Source organism: Panicum hallii, chromosome 3 (assembly GCF_002211085.1).
Source record: "Panicum hallii strain FIL2 chromosome 3, PHallii_v3.1, whole genome shotgun sequence".
NCBI classification, from domain to species: domain Eukaryota; kingdom Viridiplantae; phylum Streptophyta; class Magnoliopsida; order Poales; family Poaceae; genus Panicum; species Panicum hallii.
The window spans coordinates 61449304-61469513 of record NC_038044.1 but is presented as its reverse complement, the minus strand read 5'-3'; the positions used below and the strand labels follow the sequence as shown (position 1 = coordinate 61469513).

At 49.4% G+C, this 20210-nt stretch overlaps 3 protein-coding genes across 3 annotated transcripts; all 3 read right to left on the bottom strand.

The window, feature by feature from the left end:
- Nucleotides 1–82: 82 nt before the first annotated feature.
- Nucleotides 83–2081, bottom strand: LOC112886610 (B3 domain-containing protein Os12g0592300-like). Its single transcript, XM_025952556.1, has 5 exons — nt 2058–2081; nt 1815–1934; nt 1060–1489; nt 668–906; nt 83–420 (listed from the first exon to the last, which is right to left on the bottom strand). The coding sequence occupies exons 1-5, from the start codon at nt 2064–2066 to the stop codon at nt 145–147; spliced, it is 1074 nt and encodes a 357-aa protein (XP_025808341.1). The 5' UTR covers nt 2067–2081; the 3' UTR covers nt 83–144.
- Nucleotides 2082–2899: 818 nt separating this feature from the next.
- LOC112886614 (B3 domain-containing protein Os12g0592300-like) lies at nt 2900–6347 on the bottom strand. The gene is made up of 5 exons (XM_025952559.1): nt 6321–6347; nt 6109–6228; nt 4841–5270; nt 4449–4681; nt 2900–3408 (listed from the first exon to the last, which is right to left on the bottom strand). Exons 1-5 carry the CDS (start codon nt 6345–6347, stop codon nt 3133–3135), a joined length of 1086 nt encoding a protein of 361 aa, XP_025808344.1. The 3' UTR covers nt 2900–3132.
- A 938-nt stretch (nt 6348–7285) lies between these two features.
- Nucleotides 7286–9930, bottom strand: LOC112886612 (B3 domain-containing protein Os12g0592300-like). Its single transcript, XM_025952558.1, has 5 exons — nt 9835–9930; nt 9636–9755; nt 8659–9088; nt 8143–8378; nt 7286–7830 (listed from the first exon to the last, which is right to left on the bottom strand). The coding sequence occupies exons 1-5, from the start codon at nt 9835–9837 to the stop codon at nt 7555–7557; spliced, it is 1065 nt and encodes a 354-aa protein (XP_025808343.1). The 5' UTR covers nt 9838–9930; the 3' UTR covers nt 7286–7554.
- Nucleotides 9931–20210: the final 10280 nt, after the last annotated feature.

Sequence of the window (20210 nt, the reverse complement as noted above, 5' to 3'; positions counted from 1 at the left end):
GACGAAACCATTTGCTTTAGAGTTCATGATATCATGGCAGGCACCAGTGCCTACTTTGAGTTGAGTTCTTCAGTGGCACAGACGTACATAAAATACAGCACAAAGCTACACATGATACAACATAGCAAACTAGGATACATGAACTTAGGCCACCAGGACAAGCCTTCCATCAACCTTCCTGAGGACATGGACAACCATTGTTGTCATCCTCGCGCCTTTCATCAGCTCAAAGATGCAGATGTGATCCTTGCGCAGTCTGTTGTCGCGGATGAACTTGACCCAGCGACGGCAGTTGAAGCCTCTGGTGTGGCTCGCATGGTAGTACCTGACATACCACTTGTCTTTCCTCTTTGGTCTGAGGAGCAGGATGTCATGGGATCTTCCCTCAAGGTGATCTGCAGCAAATCCATGGTGGATGGTCTGCATTGCAAATGCATAACTGATTCAGCACTGACTGCATAGTTAACGATAGAACAAATGTAGGAACACAGCGCACATTGCAGTCAGAGTGCCAGACATCAGCTACAAAGTTCACAATACTAAATACTGATTATGTAAACCTCTAAAGAAAGACTGCAAATGGAAGTAACCAATTAAGTACAAATTAGTAAAGATGAAACAAATATCTAAGCAATTGTGATCCTAATAGTTGAATATATGAACTGACCAGCAAGTTGTTCTTGTGCCCAATATGGGTCTTGTGCAGGACAGCCACAAATGCTGGATTGCCTGGTTGAATCGACGCCAAACCAAATATCTGATCCCGTTCATCACCAGTTAGGTTGCTGGCAGACCTTGAATAATAGTAGTTGGAATCGAAAAGCCTGTCGCCGCTCTGCTCTTCATTGCTGATGGGCTCTGGCTTGATATGGTAGCTGCCACTGCTTGGAGATTCAGGCTCTTTCCCTGTAAAAAAATGTGACCGAGTAAAACACATTATCGATCGCACATGATGAAAGCTGTATATAAACTTAATGAGTGCACGCAGCTTTAACCCAGTGCTGTCAAGCTTCAAAACAGATGTCTGTGAGGATACCACGGATATGTACTGCTACTTACTTGGTTTAGTCTTGCCACTCATCTTCTTTGAAGTAGATGCCTTGTGTGGGGATCCAATGAGGCGCAACGGCATTCTTAAATCATCTGAATCACTTAAAATGCAGTGCTCAGCGTGCTGATCCACTATGCCATCCAAGTGCTTGTGCATACAAGGACCCTTTTTACTGGTGAAGAAACAAGGCACTTTCTCGCAGCCACTGGCGTCGAAGATCTGGACATCAAAGGAGTATTTGCCACTGCGTGTGAAGATGAGGAGGTCATTCTCTTGCAGCTCATTTGCTTTGGCAAAATTATCCCATCCCGACATGAACAACAGCTCATCAGCATTCTTGGCAACCTCGATGAGCCATGTTTCGCCGCTGGGTGCTTTCAGGTTTAACCCTTTGGTGATCTGCCCATTTAGATTACTCACAAACTTCCTTGGTATGCTCTAAGGTAAAAACAGGAGGCAGATAATACAATTAGGTTGCCTTTAGGGGAATATGGTGTCAATAACTTGATTATATGTCTAATATAAAGAAATCCATGTCCAATTAGAAAATCAGTGACTAATGTAAACTATTTATAACTGTTCATATAAAAAAGAAGTTTCCATAGACTCATCCTTGAGGGTATAACATAAAACCACAAGTGTGTCCTTTTTTGTCACACATATCCAGCAACAAACCAGAAAATATTCTCCAAATTTGCACAAGCACAGTTAAGTAATGCACAACATGAACAGCTACCAACTAGGGAGGACAATGGATACTTACAATGCTCTGTGCAAAATCCCCGGTCATGAGCTTGAAGAAACGGACCTTGCTTGCGCCCATGTGTTTCAGGTAGCAGTGCTCTTGCCACTTCCTGCAGCTCTCACACCACTGGTGAATCATCTGCAATGCAAAAACAGAGCATCGTCACAGCACAAATCTTGCAAAGTTTCTCTTAATATATATTTGTCGCGAATCATTCACATTTGATGGATAGAAGGAGATGAAGATAGAAATAGTACTCACCTTGCTCATCCTGCATTCTCTGGAAGGCATAGATGCTCTCTGTTCACCTTGATGTTAACGAGGGAGTATTTTGATGGAGGTGAGAGGAGTTGTCACTGGTTACTGTGAGATTGGACATATGCTTTGGTTGGAGGCTGGTGACCAACTGTTCATGTACCTTGCCCTTGGTCACTGACAAGCGGGTCAGGGTAGCTGATGCACTTGGATTCTTCCTTTTCATTGTTTTGGGCGATGAGCACTAGGGTGTAGTTTGCCTCATCTTGGGGGAAGATAAAGTTGGCAGTAAGTGCGGAGAACAGTGAACAAAACTTTATTTCCTTTTGGTGGTACTTCTGGGAAGAAAATAAGACATTTGGTTTAGCTGCTATCAGCACACAACTATTTCAAGAGCTAGGTTGTCACGATATGATTGTTTCGAACAAGAATTAAGCAAAATCAGTGTGAGTTTAGATAATTGCTTGACCAGAGCTGTTCAATATTCAGACTTATATTTAGTTTATTTACACAGCGTCACCAAGAGATAAGGCTCCATTATCCTAAAACCAAGCTGAAACCTACCAGCTCAGCTGAAACTTCAGAGTGCCAGCACATGCCATGTCACCATTCCAGAACTTCAACAGCTGCACGCATCAATCACCACATAGAAATGAAACGGAACTCACAGCAATGCATGAGAAGCACATCACTGCAACGAATTCCACCATGGTTTCTACACAATCAAGCTTCCACTGAACTTAGAAACTTCCTATAGAACAAACACTTCTGAACCGAGTACAATAATTTTCAGCAGAAGGGAGAACTGAACAGGGCACAAAAGCACAAGCCATAACCTTAGGGCACCATTTGCTTAGAAACATTTACATTACACAGGTCACAACTTGTTCTAGCAGCCATACTCCTGCATCAAGAACTTAACTTACAGGATACAGAAGTGCACTTGCTACAAAGCAAGGCATATTGCTAGGCACTTCAAGTTTAAGTTTCCAGTGCTACTCTTACATAGTACATACTGCAGAAACTTCACCAGTACAAGAGCACATCCTACATGCCAACTCTTGGGAGGATACAACACAACTTATCCCACCAGAATAAACCGGTCACTGGCCTTTCTGATGACATGGACGGCCATTGTCACCCTCCTTTTGCCTTTCATCAGCTCGAAGACGCAGATGTCACCCTCGCAGAGCTTGTTGTCGCGCACAAACTTGAAAAACGCCAAGTTTTGGAAGGATCGCATGTAGCACGAGTAGTAGTAGCTTACGAGCCACTTACCTTTCCTGTTTGGCCTATGAAGTATGATATCATGTGATCTTTTATCGAGATGATCAGCAGCAAATCTACAGGGGATGATCTGCACATTAAATTGGCTATCTCAGCATTGTACGGACAGAGCATGATCTGATAATATGACATCATTTTATCGAATTAAAGCGTAGATGAAGATATCACCCATAAAAGTAGAACAGACACATATTTACTGTGAGATTAAGATTTCCTTATAAGCAGTATGTTAGGGTTGCAAATATTCAATTCTTGGGATATACAGTTAGCTGCATTGAGGTAGCTGAGGATTTTCAGTATTGGCCATTGTCAGATTGGCAGGACACAAATGACCTAAATAGCTGCCATTTGGTAGTTTCAGAAAGGCAAAATAGGCATTTTGGTCCCTCAACTTTATCCCAAGGTTCAAGTCCGTCTCCCAACTTTTAAATTGGCCTTGGCTAATATAGTCCCTCAACTTTTGTTTTGAGGTCAAACTCGTCCTTAAGCTGATATTATACTCCATAATAACCTAAGATAAATGTAAAAAGTCCTTTTTACCCTTGGTTTTTCTTTTTCCCCTCTCCAATTTCCACTTTTACGTGTCACTGTTCGCTCAATTTTTCGCAACATTTTATACGGTGGTACGTAGTTATGCAATAAGAAGTTTTAGTTTTACTTTCCATGCGTCCGCAATACAATATGATGCATGGGTAAATAAAATTGTATGTTCCAAATTAAACACTTGTGATGTTCAGCTCCTAAATGAATTTAGAAGGGAAAGGAGGCAAGGGCAAAGAAGACTTTTTGTAAAAATCTCATGTTATTACAGAGTATAATATCAGCATAAGGATGAGTTTGACCCAAAAATGAAAGTTGAGGGACGATATTGGTCAATCTGAAAGTTGAGGGATGAACTTGACCCTCGGATCAAAGTTGATGGACTAAAACGCTTATTTTTTCCTTTTAGAAAAGTTGTGGCTATTGGCAAATTTTCACCATACTAGCTACCATTTGAAAGAGGAAAGCTTCTAACAAATCAAAACGTTAACAACCTACAAAGAAATCAGGACTTTCATGTAGGTACTGTATTCAATCATTTCACTTACTCTAGTTGAACGGATAACTCACCAGAGAGTTCTTGTTGCGCTGAATGTGCTTTTTCTTCAGAACTGTCACAAAAGCAGGATTGTTTGGTCGGATGGAAGCCAAACCTATTATCTCCTCCTTTTCCTCATCTCTTAGTCGGTTGGCAAACATCGAGTAGTAGCAGTTAGAGTTGGCACATTCGTCATCACTATCCTCATCACCGATTGCAGAATGATTGACAATAAAGTTGCTTGTGTTTGGATTTTCAGGCTCACCTGACAAGAAAGATGCACATTATGTATATCAGCTCACATATATTGAAAAATGATCAACACCAACATATATTAAGATTTAAGACATGCCATGTGCAAATTATTCAAAACAAACAAAACATGCCTAGTGATGCACTGCAAACTTGTATTACTTCTACTCACTTGGTTTAGTCTTCCCACTTGATTTCTTCGAAGAAGAGGCATTGTGAGGGGATCCAACCAGCTGTGACGGTGTAGTAGTGTCCTCAGAATCATTCTGAGAGTAATGCATACCATGTTGACCCGCGATATTATTGACATGTTTGCACATATCAGGACCAATTCGGTTGCCAAAAATAGAAGACACTCTCTCACAGCCACTTGCTTCGAAGACTTGGACCTGAAAGGAAGAGTTACCACAGCATGTGAAGAGAAGGAGATCATTCTCCTGCAGTTCATGAGCCTTAACAAAATCCTCCCATCCTGACATGAGGAACAGTTCATCTCCACTCTTATCTACACTGATGTGCCATGTTTTGCCACTGGGCGCTTTCAGCTCAAACCCTCCAGTGATCTGCCCCTTGAAATTCTTTGTAAACTTCTCTGGTATGCTCTAAAGATGAAAACATAAAAAGTGACCACTCCTTGATTATATAGTTAAGTTTCAGATGATGACAATGTAGTAATTAGGGCAATATTTGCTTCATAATCATCTATAATAGAAATCTTGACCCCCCGAAAAACCAACAAATATCTTGAAAATTAATGAAACAAGCTTGCCATATAATGAACGGCAGAGCTCCTGCCGTATCTTTTGAAAAAAAAAAGTCTAACTGAAACCTGGCAAGTGTATATAGGATTAATATCACAATTATATTACTTACAATATATTTGCCATCTAACAAGTGCTCCTAGCCTCCTAGGTATGATAATATTTGGGCCCATATATACATGAGATTTAAAGCAATATATGCGTCCATTACTCCTTTTACTGTTTAAGCTCCTTTCAGTAACATATCTCCATTTACAGGGATAGCTCACTAGTGCTCACCACAATCACAAGTTTCAAGAGCTAATAGAAGCACAGCTTGTAACCTTGTATAAGAAATGTACCCTCACTCTACTTGACTTTGTGGTTTCAACATTGACAAATGGTCTTGTTGGACTATTTCATTTCCCCCCTGTTATTTGTTATTAAAAGTTACAGGGAAAATTGAATTAATGAATACTTGCAATGATAGGTCTGCTACTAATTACCATTTTGACATGACAGATGCACACACATTTTTTTCGTTGCCAAAATTTGTAATGTTTTATTGTTTTAAGCATATTTTCTAGAACATCTGTTTTAGAAAACAAAAGTAATGTAATATTTTAAGCATGTTTTCTAGAACTTAGCAGTGGAAGATTTGCCTTAAAAACAAACAGAGTAGTAGGCTGTGGACACTTACAGTGCCCTTGGCAAAATCTCCCGTCATGAGCTTGAAGAAGCGGATCGTGCTCACATCCATGTGCTCCCAGTAGTAGTGCTCTTGCCACTTCCTGCAGCTCTCGCACCCCTTCTCAACAATCTGCCGGAATGCAATCACACAACACTGTCAGAACTCACAACACAGATATTTCAGAGGATCAGATACAGAGGGAGAGAAAAATAGAGTTTTACTGAAGCTTGGCCATGTTCTTGTTGCATCTTGCGAGCCTGAGCTTCCGAGGTGAAGCTGGCCCCCCTCTTCTCGATGTTAACGAGAGTAGTGTGTGTGTGTGTGTGTGTGTGTGTGTGTCTGATGAGGGTGACCAGAGTGACTTCATATACAGCAGAAAGTTTTTCTGAGACAGTACACCACCAAGTCGAGTACAGCAAATTCTCGTGGACCAGGCGTTCCTAGACCTAGGTCACTGTGATGAGCGTCACCACGGTAGGTTCACCATGGCAGAGCGTTTAACTCATCTTGGACAGCGGTAAAAGCAGACAGTAGGTGGAGTGAAGCCGTGAACAAGATTCGTCTCGTCTGTCGGGTTGCGAGCTGAATAGTGTCACACCATTCTGCTCGGTTGCTCGTATACTGTTTCCTTTGTTCAGTTGTTCTGGGACAACAGTATCAAAAGATTACTGTATCAGTAAAAAGATTACACAATCTGCTGTAAGACTTCTTCTGCTTCCTTCTTATATGAATTAGCAGTGCTCCTGCTTTCTTAAAAAAAAAGATTACTGTATCAGGGAAGCCGAGACGAGTGAAGTGTTACTATGATCTGTGGCAGTTGCCTATTTAGCTGCTAAAGATACTACCAGCTTTGGAGAAACTTTCAGTCAAGGGTCTGAAATCTGAAGCTAACCAGAGCCGCACGTTTGCCTACGAGCTAACATTGGAAATTCCATAACTTTTTATGAGAGTTTAAATGAAGTTAAATTGTAGTGCTCAATATCTGGTTTATCAGTTCTTTTTTTCACTTGAAACCATCCAACCAGTACGCCATCACGTACCAAAGCCACCGTTTCAGAACTTCCACAAATGCAGATGAAAACAGAGGCCGCAGCAACCACTAGAGACTAGAGAGTGTAGACAGTAGCACTGCACAAATTGAAAGCACAAGCCACCATACCATCAATTGGTACTATTACCATAGAAACATTCACATTCACAGATCAAACCTTGTTCATTCACAGATTAAACCTTGTTCTGGTACCCACACGGCAAACTGCTTCAAGAGGTTACCTTACAGGAAACAAAGTGCACATTCCATGCAAGGAGCCAAGGAGAACTAGCCACACTAGGCACTTCCAGTTTCAGTTTCCAGTGCTACGTCTACATAGTACATGCTTCAGAAACTACACCTGTACAATTATCAGAAACTACATAGTACATGCCAACTCCTAGGAGGATATATAGAACAGTAACTTAGCCTACCAGAACAAACCGGTCGCCAACCTTCCTGATGACATGGACCCTCATTGTCACCCTCTTTGCCCCTTTCATCAGCTCGAAGACGCAGGCATCTCCCTCGCGAAGCTTATTTCCATGCACAAACTTGAAAAACGGCAGGCTTTGGAAGCCCCGGGTGTAGGTCTTGTAATAGTATCTGACAGACCACTTGTCTTTTCTGCTTGGCCTACAAAGTATGATCTCTTCTGTTCTTTCCTGGAGATGATCAGCAGCAAATCTACTGGGGACGATCTGCACACACGAACGTCGTGATCGTGTCAGCATCATTGGATTGCGTACAGTGATATAGTAATGTCATGATATCTACAAATTCTGTATAAATGGAGACATCAGTCCATGTAATATGTATACATGGAGGACCCTGTTTCAGACAAATTGCAGCTACTGTATTTGACAGAGAAAAAGTTCTCTCTAATTCCTATGAACAGATTTCATCAAAACATCCTATGAACAGATCAACTACCGGCAAATATTACATGGGTGTAAACTTTCACAAGTCAAGAATTTTATGTAGGTAAATAATCTCACTTATGATTAAGTTACCAGAAAGTTGCTCCTGCGTTGACAATGGCTCTTCTGCAGAACAGCCACAAATGCAGGATTTTCTGGTTGGATGGAAGCCAAACTGAGAATGTTCTCCTTTTCCTCCACTGTAAACTGATTGGCCATCCTTGAGTAGTAGAACTTGGAGTCGGCATACATGTCATCACTCTCCTCTTCCTCAATCCCTTCATGTTTCACATGATAACTGCTGCTGTTTAGGGATTGAGGCTCTTTTCCTGCAATGAAAATGCACATAATGTATATCAGCTTAAAATTAGCTAGTTGACCAAGCAAAACATCACTGATGGTGAAGAAATTAAGGTCTTCTATTTAGCTTGACAGTGTTAAACTGGAAGAAGCTTGACAGCTTGTAATGATTCTACTTACTTGGTTTAAGCAAAATCTTAAATGAGAAGGCATATATTGACATATCTCAAATTATAATTGCTAGTGATAAACAGACACTGTCAGTGTTAAACTGGAAGAAGCTTGACAGCTTGTAATAATTCTACTTACTTGGTTTAGTCTTGCAGTTATATTTCTTTGAAGTAGAAGCCATGTGTGTGGAGCCAACCAGCTGCGGCGCCATGCTAGCCTCCTCGGAATCGGTTAGAGTGTATGGCTCAGCGTGTTGACCCGCTGTATCATTCAAATGTTTGTGCAGATTAGGACCAATTCTGTTGGCGAAGAGGGAAGACAGTTTCTCGCAGCTACTCGCTTCGAAGATCGAGATCTCAAAGGAAGAGTTGCCTCTGCATGTGAAGATAAGGAGGTCATTCTCCTTTAGTTCATGAGCCTTCACAAAATCCTTCCATCCTGACGTGAGGAGCAGCTCATCGTCACGCTTGTCCACGCAGACATGCCATGTTTCACCACTGGGCACTTTGAGGTCAAGCCCTTTGGTGATCTGCCCATTGAAATTCTTTACAAACTTCGCTGGTATGCTCTAGAATGAAAAAAGAATGAGGACCAATTACTCACACTGCTAATATTTTTCAGAGGATAATGCTGTAATAGCTAATAATGTGAGTAACAACTCATTGCTCGATAATCATTAATCAACCGATAACTGTTAGAATTCTCTGAATTAACTGGCTGCGATTATGCAAATGAATATAAAATTATTTAAGACCATCTTTTTTTTACTCGCTGTAAGCAAAAGGTATTCATACAAGTATTAGAACCCGTAGTATGTCCTTTACTCCTTTTGTTGAATGCTGACTCCTTGAGTCCTTTCAGTAACACAACACCACTTTAGCATTCACGATGTAATAGTAGTATCTTCTCTTTTACTATATGTAGGTAAAATCATTAAGAAAAAGAAGTGAAATACAAGTACCTGTCACAAAACGTACTGATACAATTTTCAAATGAAAAAGCCAAATATTTTTGTGAAATCTGCAAAAGCTCTACGATCTCCTTTCTGAACAACATATATAAGAACACAAAGCAGTCATTCACTTGACAGGGTTCTGGGGACAGTGGACACTTACAATGCCCCGGACAAAATCTCCGGTCATGAACTTGAAGAAGCGGATCTTGGTCACATCCATGTGCTCCCGGTAGTAGTGCTCCCGCCACTCCCTGCAGCTCTCACACCCCTTCTCAACCATCTGCCAAAATCCAATCACAAACACTGTCACAGCACAAATATCTCACAGGATTCATATGCGCAGAGAGAGTTTTCCTGACCATGCCCTTGTGGCATTCTTTGAGAGTGTCTGAGCTTCCGAGGTGAAGCAGATCACCTCTCCTGGATGTCAACGAGAGCGTGTGTTTTGATGGGGATGGCAGGGGTCGTTGCAAAGCTTTGATGAGGATGGCACCTACAAGTTCAGTAGAAACTGCTAGGCCAAACGTTCATGGACCTTAGTCACTGAGAGGTGGGGTCCACGGTCGCAGGTCCACCAGGGCGGCGTTCGTCTCATGGTCCCATCTCGGCCGTAGTGGCAAAGATTAGCGTTCCCTGTCAGTAAGTTGAGTGAAGCAGTGGACAAGATTTTTTCTCCTTGCGTTTGCTTGTGAGGTGGACTGAAAACAACAGTGTTCTGTTCTGTTCGGTTTCCTGCAGCATCTGACTATTTCAAGACTTAACTTGCTACACGATCAAGAAAAAAAAAAAACTTGGGACACTGTCGACCGGAGTTGGGTCATCAAACATACAGAGATTCTAAAACAAGTACCAACTTACCAAGTAGAGTAGAAAAAAAAGCAAGAAATGCACGGTGGATCTACACCATTTCAGAACCTTCACTGTTCAATGGCAACGTAAGCTTTTATACAATTTGGAAATTATCTTGCTCAATCATATTGTAATCCAGGCAGTTGCTGCAACTGAACGGTCGTGTGTTTTTTTCTCTAAAATGCTTGCCATCCTCAAGGTGTCCAGTGCTAAAAGTATGTTTGGATCCGAGTACTTTTCCCGTCACAATGAGTCTCCTCCGTAGCTTTGTTTCACTTGAATCGGATTGGAGGTACGGTTACGGGAGCTTTTTCATACCTCGCCCCGTGTCACTGACAGGGGATTGTGATGATTCCAGAGTGCAGGAGCATACGTAAAGGCTTTAATTTAAATAGACGGTGCGCCGACTACTTCACTTTTACCTGCGGTACCTACGGCATCCCTGTGCGGTAAGACACCACCCTGCTGTGCCAGCAGCCATATCTCCACTCCTTTCCTTAGGACTAGATCACATCAGATATTTAAACACTAATTAAAAATATTAAATATAGATTAATTATAAAACTAATTGCATAAATGGAGACTAATTCGCGAGATGGATTCATTAAATCTAATTAGTCTATAATTTAACAATGTTGTGCTACATTAAATACATGCTAACGATGGATTAATTAAGTTTAATAGATTCGTCTCATGAATTGATCTTCATTTATACAATTAGTTTTATAATTAATCCATATTTAATACTTCTAATTTTAATTGGTGTCCAAATATCCTATGTGACGGACTAAAGTTAGTTAAGTAATCCGGATTGTCGGAGTAAATCTCCAGCCGGGTGGCGGATTGCACCCGCCTAATCCTAGTTTAGGAAGAGTTTGGGGGAGACCTGGCAGCGCTTGATCAAAGGGCGGATGAACACGGGAAAGATACGAGGATTTATAGTGGTTCGGGCCGCCGGAGCATAATACCTTACGTCCACTTTTGATTTGTATTGCTTGAGAAAACTTGGAAAAGCTTTCTGTGTGTGTGACTTGTGAGAGCTTGTCACTCCCTGGAGCTTGTGTTCTAACGAGTCCACTCTCCCTTTTATAGACTAAGAGGAGTGCATACACTGTGCGGGGACCCGACAGGTGGGCCCGGCCAACAGGAGCCTGTAATATGAGTGATATGGAGGTCTTCCTCTCCATCTTCTCTCTGTAGTCCTCTCCATCGGGAAGTTGATATGCGTATCTACAGCCAGGATATGGTCCTGTGCTGCCTTACCGGCACAGTGCCTGCTGTCAGTGACTACGCACAGTAGAAGACGTGCTGTCACTGTAGGGCTAGAACCCTCTAACAGGCGAAAGAGCTGTGTTGGCCCGCCGCGCCATCGCCTCCGCACACACTGTAGCAGTGCACGCCTCGGCTCTCCGACAGCAGACCATCATTATCGACGCGCGCGGCGCTGTGAGTTGACTGTACGCCGCTTGCTCGTGCACAATGCACAGTGATGCGACGCGCCACCTTGGAAACAGGCGGACTTACCGTGGTGACAGCATACCTGCCCAGCGTGTCAGTGGGCAGGCCACGCCCTGTCTTGGGCATGCGCCGCCCACCAACCACCGCATTTAATGCAGTGGTTGGGCTGGCACCCCATGGGAGGCCTCTGCCGCGAGCACGTGGCGTCCCCTTGGCAGCTTGAGGCGGCACGTGGCGGCACCGGACCCCTTCCCGGGGGAAAGGGAGGTTCAGGCCCCCGAGGCCAGTCCGAATGGATAGACCCAGAGGGGTCTGGCTCACACACGTGGCGGCGCCGGACCCCCTGGGGGGTCCGGGCCTGTGGAGGCCATTCCAGAGCACCCTGTCCTCGTGGGCACGTGGGGGTGCCGGACCTATATGAGCATGGGGGGAGGTCCGGAGACCATGATCCTAGCTGTCAGGACCGGGCCGTACGCCCCATCACCCATAGGATAAGGGCGAGGTCACGGATAACCTTGCGCCCATCTGGTTGGAGACCCTGCCAGACGACTTTCTGACAGACAGGGTTTGCGGAGAGGCAGATCTCCTCGCAGCGGGCCACCACGACCTTCTGGTCATTGAGCAACTCCTTGGCGATGATGGAGGATAGGCGGCCGAGCATGTGGTGGCGTGCGTCCACCACGATGCGCTTGGCGCACATGCTAGAGCCGGACACCATCGCGCCCTTACCTGTGAGGCGGCAGCGACACGCTGAGGGTCTGGACACCCTAGCAGGAGGTACCCCTGTCCGTATGTACCGACAGAGAGCCCCGGGCCCACCTCGGGTAAGGAACGAACCCGCAGGTGGGGTTATATCCCAGCGTTACGCCGGTGGACGGTTTGCGCTCGTCGAGAAGGGGTAGAAAAGACTTTTTCCCCTTGGCGGGATCCCCGAGGGGCCCGTCCTCCGCCCGCGCTCCGCGCGCCAGACGGTTCAGGTTCTTGTCTTATTCGAGCCCATCCCGCGGCTCTGGCGGTTCGGATTCCGCCTCCCCTCCCCCCCGCCTCCAGCGGCCACTCCTCTAACTGGAGGGACTGGGCCCACCGGTCATAGAGTGTGAGAGGAGGGGGCTTGGTGTAGGCAACCGTTCGGCTTCTCTTCGGTCGCTGCGGAGTTCGAGAGGGCGAGCAGCTTTCCTTAAAAGGCAGGCGCCGAAGAGGTCGGCTACCTTTTCGCTCTTGCCTTCTCCAGACGCCGCAGCGCCCCTTCGTCTCCGCACACACATTTGCAATCTGCTTTTTGCGCTCGGCATTTCTTCTCCTTCCTGCTCCCTTGCAATCCACCCCCCGCAATCGCAGCGACCATCGTGATGTCTTCTCTTCGTCATCCCCGCTGCTTCCAGCGCGAGATCCAGCTTAACTCGGTGCGCCGCCTTCTGGGATGGACCACGCCGGAGCTCGTCGGGAAGGTCCAGGCAGGCAAAATTCCCCTCAACGACCTGGCCGCGGGGGAGTTCGTCCTCTTCAACTCGTACGCCATGTGTGGGCTGGTGCCGCCGATCTCCTCCTTCTTCCTCCTGCTCCTGGAGGAGTTCGGCCTTCAGCTTCAGCACCTCACCCCCCACTCCGTCCTCCTCGTGGCGGTCTTCGCCCACTTCATGGAGATGTTCGTGGGGGTCCATCCCTGCACCGCCATCTTCAGGCATTTCTACGCCCTGGTCGGGTCAGGGAGGAGCAAGCGCGAGATCAGCGCCTACTACTTCCAGCTCCGGCAAGGGATTTCCGGCTCCTACATCAGCGCCTTCTCCAGCGCCAAGTGGGAGGATTAGCGTGACGGCTGGGTCAATGTTTCGACTGACACCAACGACCGCCTAGAGCTGCCGACGGAAGGGCCCCTCAGCGACCGAAGCACCTGGAAGGCCAAGCCGTCACTGCCGGAGGAGCTCGTCCCGGTCCTGAACCGGGTCAAGAATCTGGTGAGGGGCTACCTAACGTCCATGATGGTGCTGGGCGATTTCCTGAGGTGCCACATCGCCCCCCTGCAGCAGCGGTCCAGGGTGGCCTGCATGTACACGGGGCCAAACGACTGCTGCAGGGTCACGCGCGGGCCCGGCATAGACTTGACCAGGGCGGAGCTGGGGGCCTCGATCCGGGCGATGACTGGCGATACGTTCTCCCTAGAGTCGCTGGTCCTCCCGAGAGGGATCAAGGCCCTGTGCGAGGACCAGGCGATGCGGTCGGCAGTCCTGGAGTCGATGCCAACCCTCGACGAGGGTGGCCTGGCGGTCCGGCAGATAGGAGGTGACCCCAACCGTGGGATCCATATCCCCGGCACCTCGCCCGACCGCCAGCAACGCGCCGACCAGGGTCCCGGCGGGTCCAGCCACGGAGGTCCAGCCCCCGCCGGAAAAGGGAAAGGGAAGGAACCGGAGCCGGAGCGCCGCCACAAGCAGAATATGGGTGCCGCCACTAGCAGAATATGGGCGCCACCCCAACCCGGAGACACGACGAGGTGCAGGGAGCGGCCACCGCCCGGAGCGGCCAAGAGGAGGGGTCCAGGTCACGGAGGCTCCAGCACGGTGACGGCTCCTTCGTGGGGGAGCCGGCCCCCAAGCGCCAGAAGACGGCGGAGGCAGAGGGGCAGAGCAGCTCCCAGGCTCCACCACCTCCGCCGCAATGCCCACAGCCGCAGGCCACCACCTCCGCCGCAATGCCCACAGCCGCAGGAGAGGCCGGAGGGGGCGCGGCGGTCTTCTCCGGAGCAACAGATTCCACCACCGCCGCCAACAACGTAGCGCCCAGCGACGCCGCCACCACCACCATCACCAGGGCTGCATGCCCCGTCCCCGCCGCCGAGAGCGCCCTCGCGGGGGGCCGTTACCAGACAACCGGGGAGTCTTCCACGGGAAAGAAGGACCCCCCGATCACCCAGGGAGGTTGGGTGTGGCCTGACTTCAAGTAAGCAGTTTACTCAAGCTTTTCTCTGTTCCATTCAGTTTCCAGGTCCTAACCATGTTGGTGTGTGCCAGGCCCCTTTTTCCAGACATGCCCGCCGCACCTGTTGGTGATTCGCCGGCCGAGGGGTCCGGCCCCCAGCCAGCTCCATCTTCCTCTGCTGGGAAGTCGGCGACAGCACCAGCAGGGCCTCCGCCCCCGCCAACACCGGTAGAGAACGGATCCAGAGGTCCAGAGCCGGAGGTCGCACCCCCGGGGGCCGAAGTCGCACCCCAGGAGGAGGCCGCTCGACCTACTGCGACGGCTGAAGTGCCAGCTGCGGCGGCGGCACCAGATGCCATGGCGGAGGCCCCTCCAGCAGAGCTGGCTGCAGAGGAGGTTGCGACGGCGGCAGAGGCAACAGCGCCGGAGGTCGCAGAGGTCCCCAGCTCCGTCCCACAACCCGTGCAGGAGGAGGAACCGGAGGTGATGTACGGGAGGCACCTTCTTCCGAGCCCGGTGGAGATCCCTCTCCCCCGCCTCCTGGTCAAGGCCCAGCGGGTGATGGAGGAGGCAGAGACGGGCTTCCGTTGGGAGTGGGAAAGGCTGGAGGCGGAACGCCTTCGACTCTCCGACTGGTAGCACCGCCTGGGGGACCGCATCAAGACGGTCACCTCCCGCCACGCCGAGGAGCAAGCCCAGCTCGAGCAGGAGCGCGATGACCTGCAAGAGCAGTTGTAAAGGGTCCTCGAGCGAGAGGCGGCGGCTGCCTAGCGGGAGAAAGCTGCCATCTGGCGGGAGGCGATGGTCATCAAGTGGGAGCTCGCGATGGAGGAGAGGTCGAAGGTCGCCCTCGAGCTGACCAACCACGCCAAGGCGGCGCTGAAGCTGATCGAAGAGCAGCACGCCGCCCTCGAGGAACGGGAGGCAGCCGTGGTGAAGGGGGAAGCCAGCCTCGCCGTCCACAGGGAAGAGCTGGCGACCCGGACCCAGGGGCTCTAGGAGCAGGAGGCATCTCTCCAGAAGAGGGAGGCCAAGGTGGAGGAGTTCCTGGCGGAGTAGAGCGCCGGGATCGACCGGGTTGTGAGGTGGGTCGGTGAAGTGAACCCCTCCCTGGATGCTCTCGGGCTAAGTCCCATCCAGGTCGCTGAGGCCCCTCCTTCACTTGGCGCCGTCCTCCTGGTGCTGGACTTTGTCGCCAAGCGACTGCGACACATGGAATCCCCTGTCCTTGACCGCCTGGAGACAGAAGGGTGAGCGGTTGCCCGGGCGATGGCGGAGTACATTCCTACCTGCTTCCGGAGCCACGACCCCGCCATGCCGCTGACTCCAGTCCTGGTTGGCCCCGTCCGGGCGATGGCGACCGCTGCGCAGGAAGGAGTGCAGGAGGCGGCGGACACCGTGGCATCCCGCATCCAGCACCGTCCCGGACCTGCAAGGTGAAGGGATCCCTCCGGACCACCAGAATAATAGGAGTAGCTCCTTTTTTGTTGTTTTTGTAATGTAAAGCTGTGTACATTATAAGTTATATATTTTCTTTGTTATGTTATGAGTCTATTTTTGCGAGAAAACTTAGCTGTTTTTCCGATTGCTGATTCTGTCATGTCGTTTTAGGTCTGTCGAGGTCCCTTGGCCCCCTAGGAGGTAGTCATGATGAATCAGGACTAGCTACCATTAAACCGAGGTCCTGCACATGATTTAGAAACGGTGCTTAGCATCTTTCCCACGTGGTCTCAGACCTTGCCAGCGAGGGGTCGATTGAGTTGCATAGCAGATCAGAGCACCAGGACCTAGGTTCAAGGAGTGAAGGGGTCCGGGTTTCCGGGTCCATGGTCCGAGGTAGTATGGTGCTTATCCTAGGGGGGCAGGGCGTGTAGGCTTAGGGTACGGAACCAGGCTAAGCGGCTACACGACTCTGGACCCCAGCAAAGGACAAGCACGTTTCCTGAAGCCAGTTCCCAGAAAGCCGGTCCCTTCCCTCCTGTGAAGCAGAGGTCCCTGGGGCAGAGACACATCGTAGCAACTCAAAATAGGCCTCGGGCACATCATCGGAATAAAGGACCATGTGGGGGTTAGCGAAGCAAGAAACAAGGAGAAACAGAATCGCACAAGCCTTAAAGACATACTGAGAACAAATCCTTCCTTAATAAATTGGTACAAATAGAGTGTGTGATGTACGCCAGGGGCCGGATTTATGAGGGTGGACCTCCACCACCCTGGTCCGCACAGGGATGCTACCAATTACAAAGGAAAGAATTCCCTCTCAGCTAGGCCCCTAAGGGTATAACTTACGAAGGTGCTCAATATTCCACAGATTGGGTAGCTGCATGCCTTCTTCCGTAGTCAAGCGAACTGATCCGGGTCGGCACACCTTCATTACCTTGAAGGGACCCTCCCAGCTGGGGGAGAGCTTGTGTAGCCCTTCTCGGTTCAGGATTCGCCTTAGGACTAGGTCCCCAACTCGGAGCTCCCTACTATGCACGAACCATTAATGATAGCGCCGGAGGGCTTGGTTGTACCATGAGTTTCGGACTGCTGCTCACCATCTTCGCTCGTCGACGAGGTCCACGTCTTGGCGACGCTACTGCTCCTGCAAGTCCTCATCGAAAGCTTGGACTCGTAGTGAGCCCATGGTGATCTCCGGGGGAAGGCATGCTTCGGCCCCGTAGACCAAGAAGAAAGGGGTTTCCCCAGTTGCCTAGCTGGAAGTGGTCAAGATCCCCCACAGTACGCTCGGAAGCTAGTCAACCCATTTCACGCCATGTTTCTCAAGATCGCTGTAGGTTCGGATCTTGAGCCCTCTGAGGATCTCAGCATTAGCCCGCTCAAATTGGCCATTGCTCCTGGGATGCGCCATGGAGGCGAAACAGAGCTGGATACCAATATCCTCGCAGTACTCTTGGAAGTATTGGCTCGTGAACTGAGTCCCATTGTCAGTGATAATCCAATTCGGGACCCCAAACCGACACACGATTGACTTGAGAAAGGTGGTTGCTGACGCCTTGGTAATGTTGACCACTGGGGTTGCTTCCGGCCACTTGGTGAACTTGTCGATGGCAACGTAGAGGTACCGGTACCCACTGACGGCCCTAGGGAAAGGACCCAAGATATCCAACCCCCATACGGCAAAGGGCCAAGAGGGTGGAATCATCTGCAGTGCCTGAGCTGGAGTGTGTATCTGTTTCGCATGGAACTGGCATGCCTTACAGGACCTTACCAGCTCAGCTGCATCCTGGAGCGCTGTCGGCCAGTAAAAACCATGCCGGAAGGCCTTATCAACCAGCGTGCGGGATGAAGAATGACTTCTGCACTCGTCTCCATGGATCTCTGCGAGCAAGTCGCAGCCCTCTTCCCGGGTGATGCACCGCATGAGGATACCGTTGGCGCCACGGTGGTAGAGATTCCCTTCCACCACCGTGTATCGCTTAGCCATCCGTACTATGCGCTCAGCAGATGCCTGGTCTTCAGGAAGGAAATTATCTTTCAGGTAGTCCCGGACCTTGGAGATCCATGCATCGGGACCTTCCTGAGAAACTGGGCGTGGCTCCCCGAGGTCTTCGGGACCCTCGAGGGTGCACACAACCCTTGGCGGGTTCCACGGATGGAGCGCCGCCGGGACCGCTAGCTCCGAGGCGCTAGTCCGATTCCCTTCTGCCAGACCGGCAGGCTGGGCGGAAGGCTTCAGCAGACGTCTTTGGAAAACGCCCTCTGGCACAGATACCTGAGTCGATGCCCTTGCGGAGAGTGCATCAGCCGCTAAGTTGCCCTCGCGTGGAACGTGTTGCAGTTCCAGCACATCGAAGTCCTTCTCCAGCTTCCTCACGTGGATGAGGTACGCTGCGAGCTGGAGATTATTGCAGCAACACTCCCCTCGGACTTGCCTGATGACGAGTTGGGAGTCTCTTTTCACCAGGAGCTTCCGGACCCCCAGGGACAGGTCCACCGTGAGTCCAAAGATTAAGGCCTCATACTCCGCCATGTTGTTGGTGGCCTCAAAGTCAAGGAGCACCATGTACTTCACTTGCTCGCCACTAGGGTCGATGAGGACCACGCCAGCCCCAGCCTTCTTGCGGCGTGCGGACCCATCGAAGAAGAGTGTCCAGTGGGGTTCGGTGAACACCGGAGCCCTGGCTTGAGGTGGGGGGTCCGACCCATGGTCCGGACCCCCTAAGACGCTTGGAGTTGGAGTTCATTGTACAACGAAGTCCGCAAGGACCTAGCTCTTGATGGCATGGCGTGGTTGGAAGTCAAGCTGAAATCCAGCAAGCTCTGCTGCCCATTTGGCGATATTGCCTATGGTGTTGGAATTGTGGAGGATGGCCCTCAGCGGGTAGGAGGTCACCACCACAATCTTGTGGGCCTGGAAATAAGGACGGAGTTTCTGGGACGCAACGAGTACAGCATAAAGGAGCTTATGCGTCTCAGGATACCTGGCCTTTGCCTCATGAAGGACCTCGCTGACATAGTAGACCGGCTTCTGAACAGTCTTGACTTTACCAGCGAGACCTGGTCCTTCCTCTTGAGCTGGGGACTCGCCTGACCCCAGGTCACCTGATGCTTCCCCAAGTTGGGACCCGGCCGGACCCTCCGAAGCAGGGCCGATTGTCACACTGGTGGAGGCCGGACCTCCATCTCCTACAAGGGGAACCACAAGGGCCCCCTGCGGGAGTTGCTCAGACCTCTCAGCGACCAGCACTATGCTGATCATTTCAGTTGTCGCTGCTAGGTAAAGAAACAACGTCTCACCTGGGTCCGATGCGACCAGGACCGGCAAAGAAGTGAGGTACTGCTTCATCTCCTGGAAGGTTTGTTCCGCCTCCTCTGTCCATGCGAATGGACTGGACCCCCTCATCAGCTTGAAGAAGGGAAGGGCCCTCTCCGCCAGCCTCGAGATGAAGCGGCTGAGGGCTGCAAGGGACCCCGTCAACCTCTGCACGTCCTTGAGACGCGCAGGGGGTCTCATTGCCTCGATTGTCCGGATCTTATCTGGGTTCGCTTCAATCCCTCGGTGTGACACCAGGAACCCGAGGAGCTTTCCCGCCAAAATGCCAAAGACGCATTTTTCGGGGTTAAGCTTTGTAGAGGTCGCGCGCAGCTTGTCGAAGACTCGAGCTAATTTTTCTAGGAGGGAATTCGATTCTCTAGTCTTGACAACGATGTCATTAACATACACCTCTACTATATGTCTAACCAAATCACCTAAAGTGATGTTCATTGCACGAGCAAAAGTGGGTAGAGCATTAAGCTGTCCGTATGGCATTACAATATAGCAATAAAGACCATCCACTGTTACAAAAGCAGTATTCTTCCTATCATCCTTAGCCATTTTGATTTGAGGAAAACTCGAATAGGCATCTATGAAGGACAGCAAGTCACACCCGGAGATGGAGTCTACAATCTGATCTATTCGAGGAAGTGGATTGGGTCTTTTGGATATGCCTTATTGAGATTGGTGTAGTCGATGCACATCCGAAGCTTCCCGTTAGCCTTTGGGACAACGATCGGATTGGCCAAC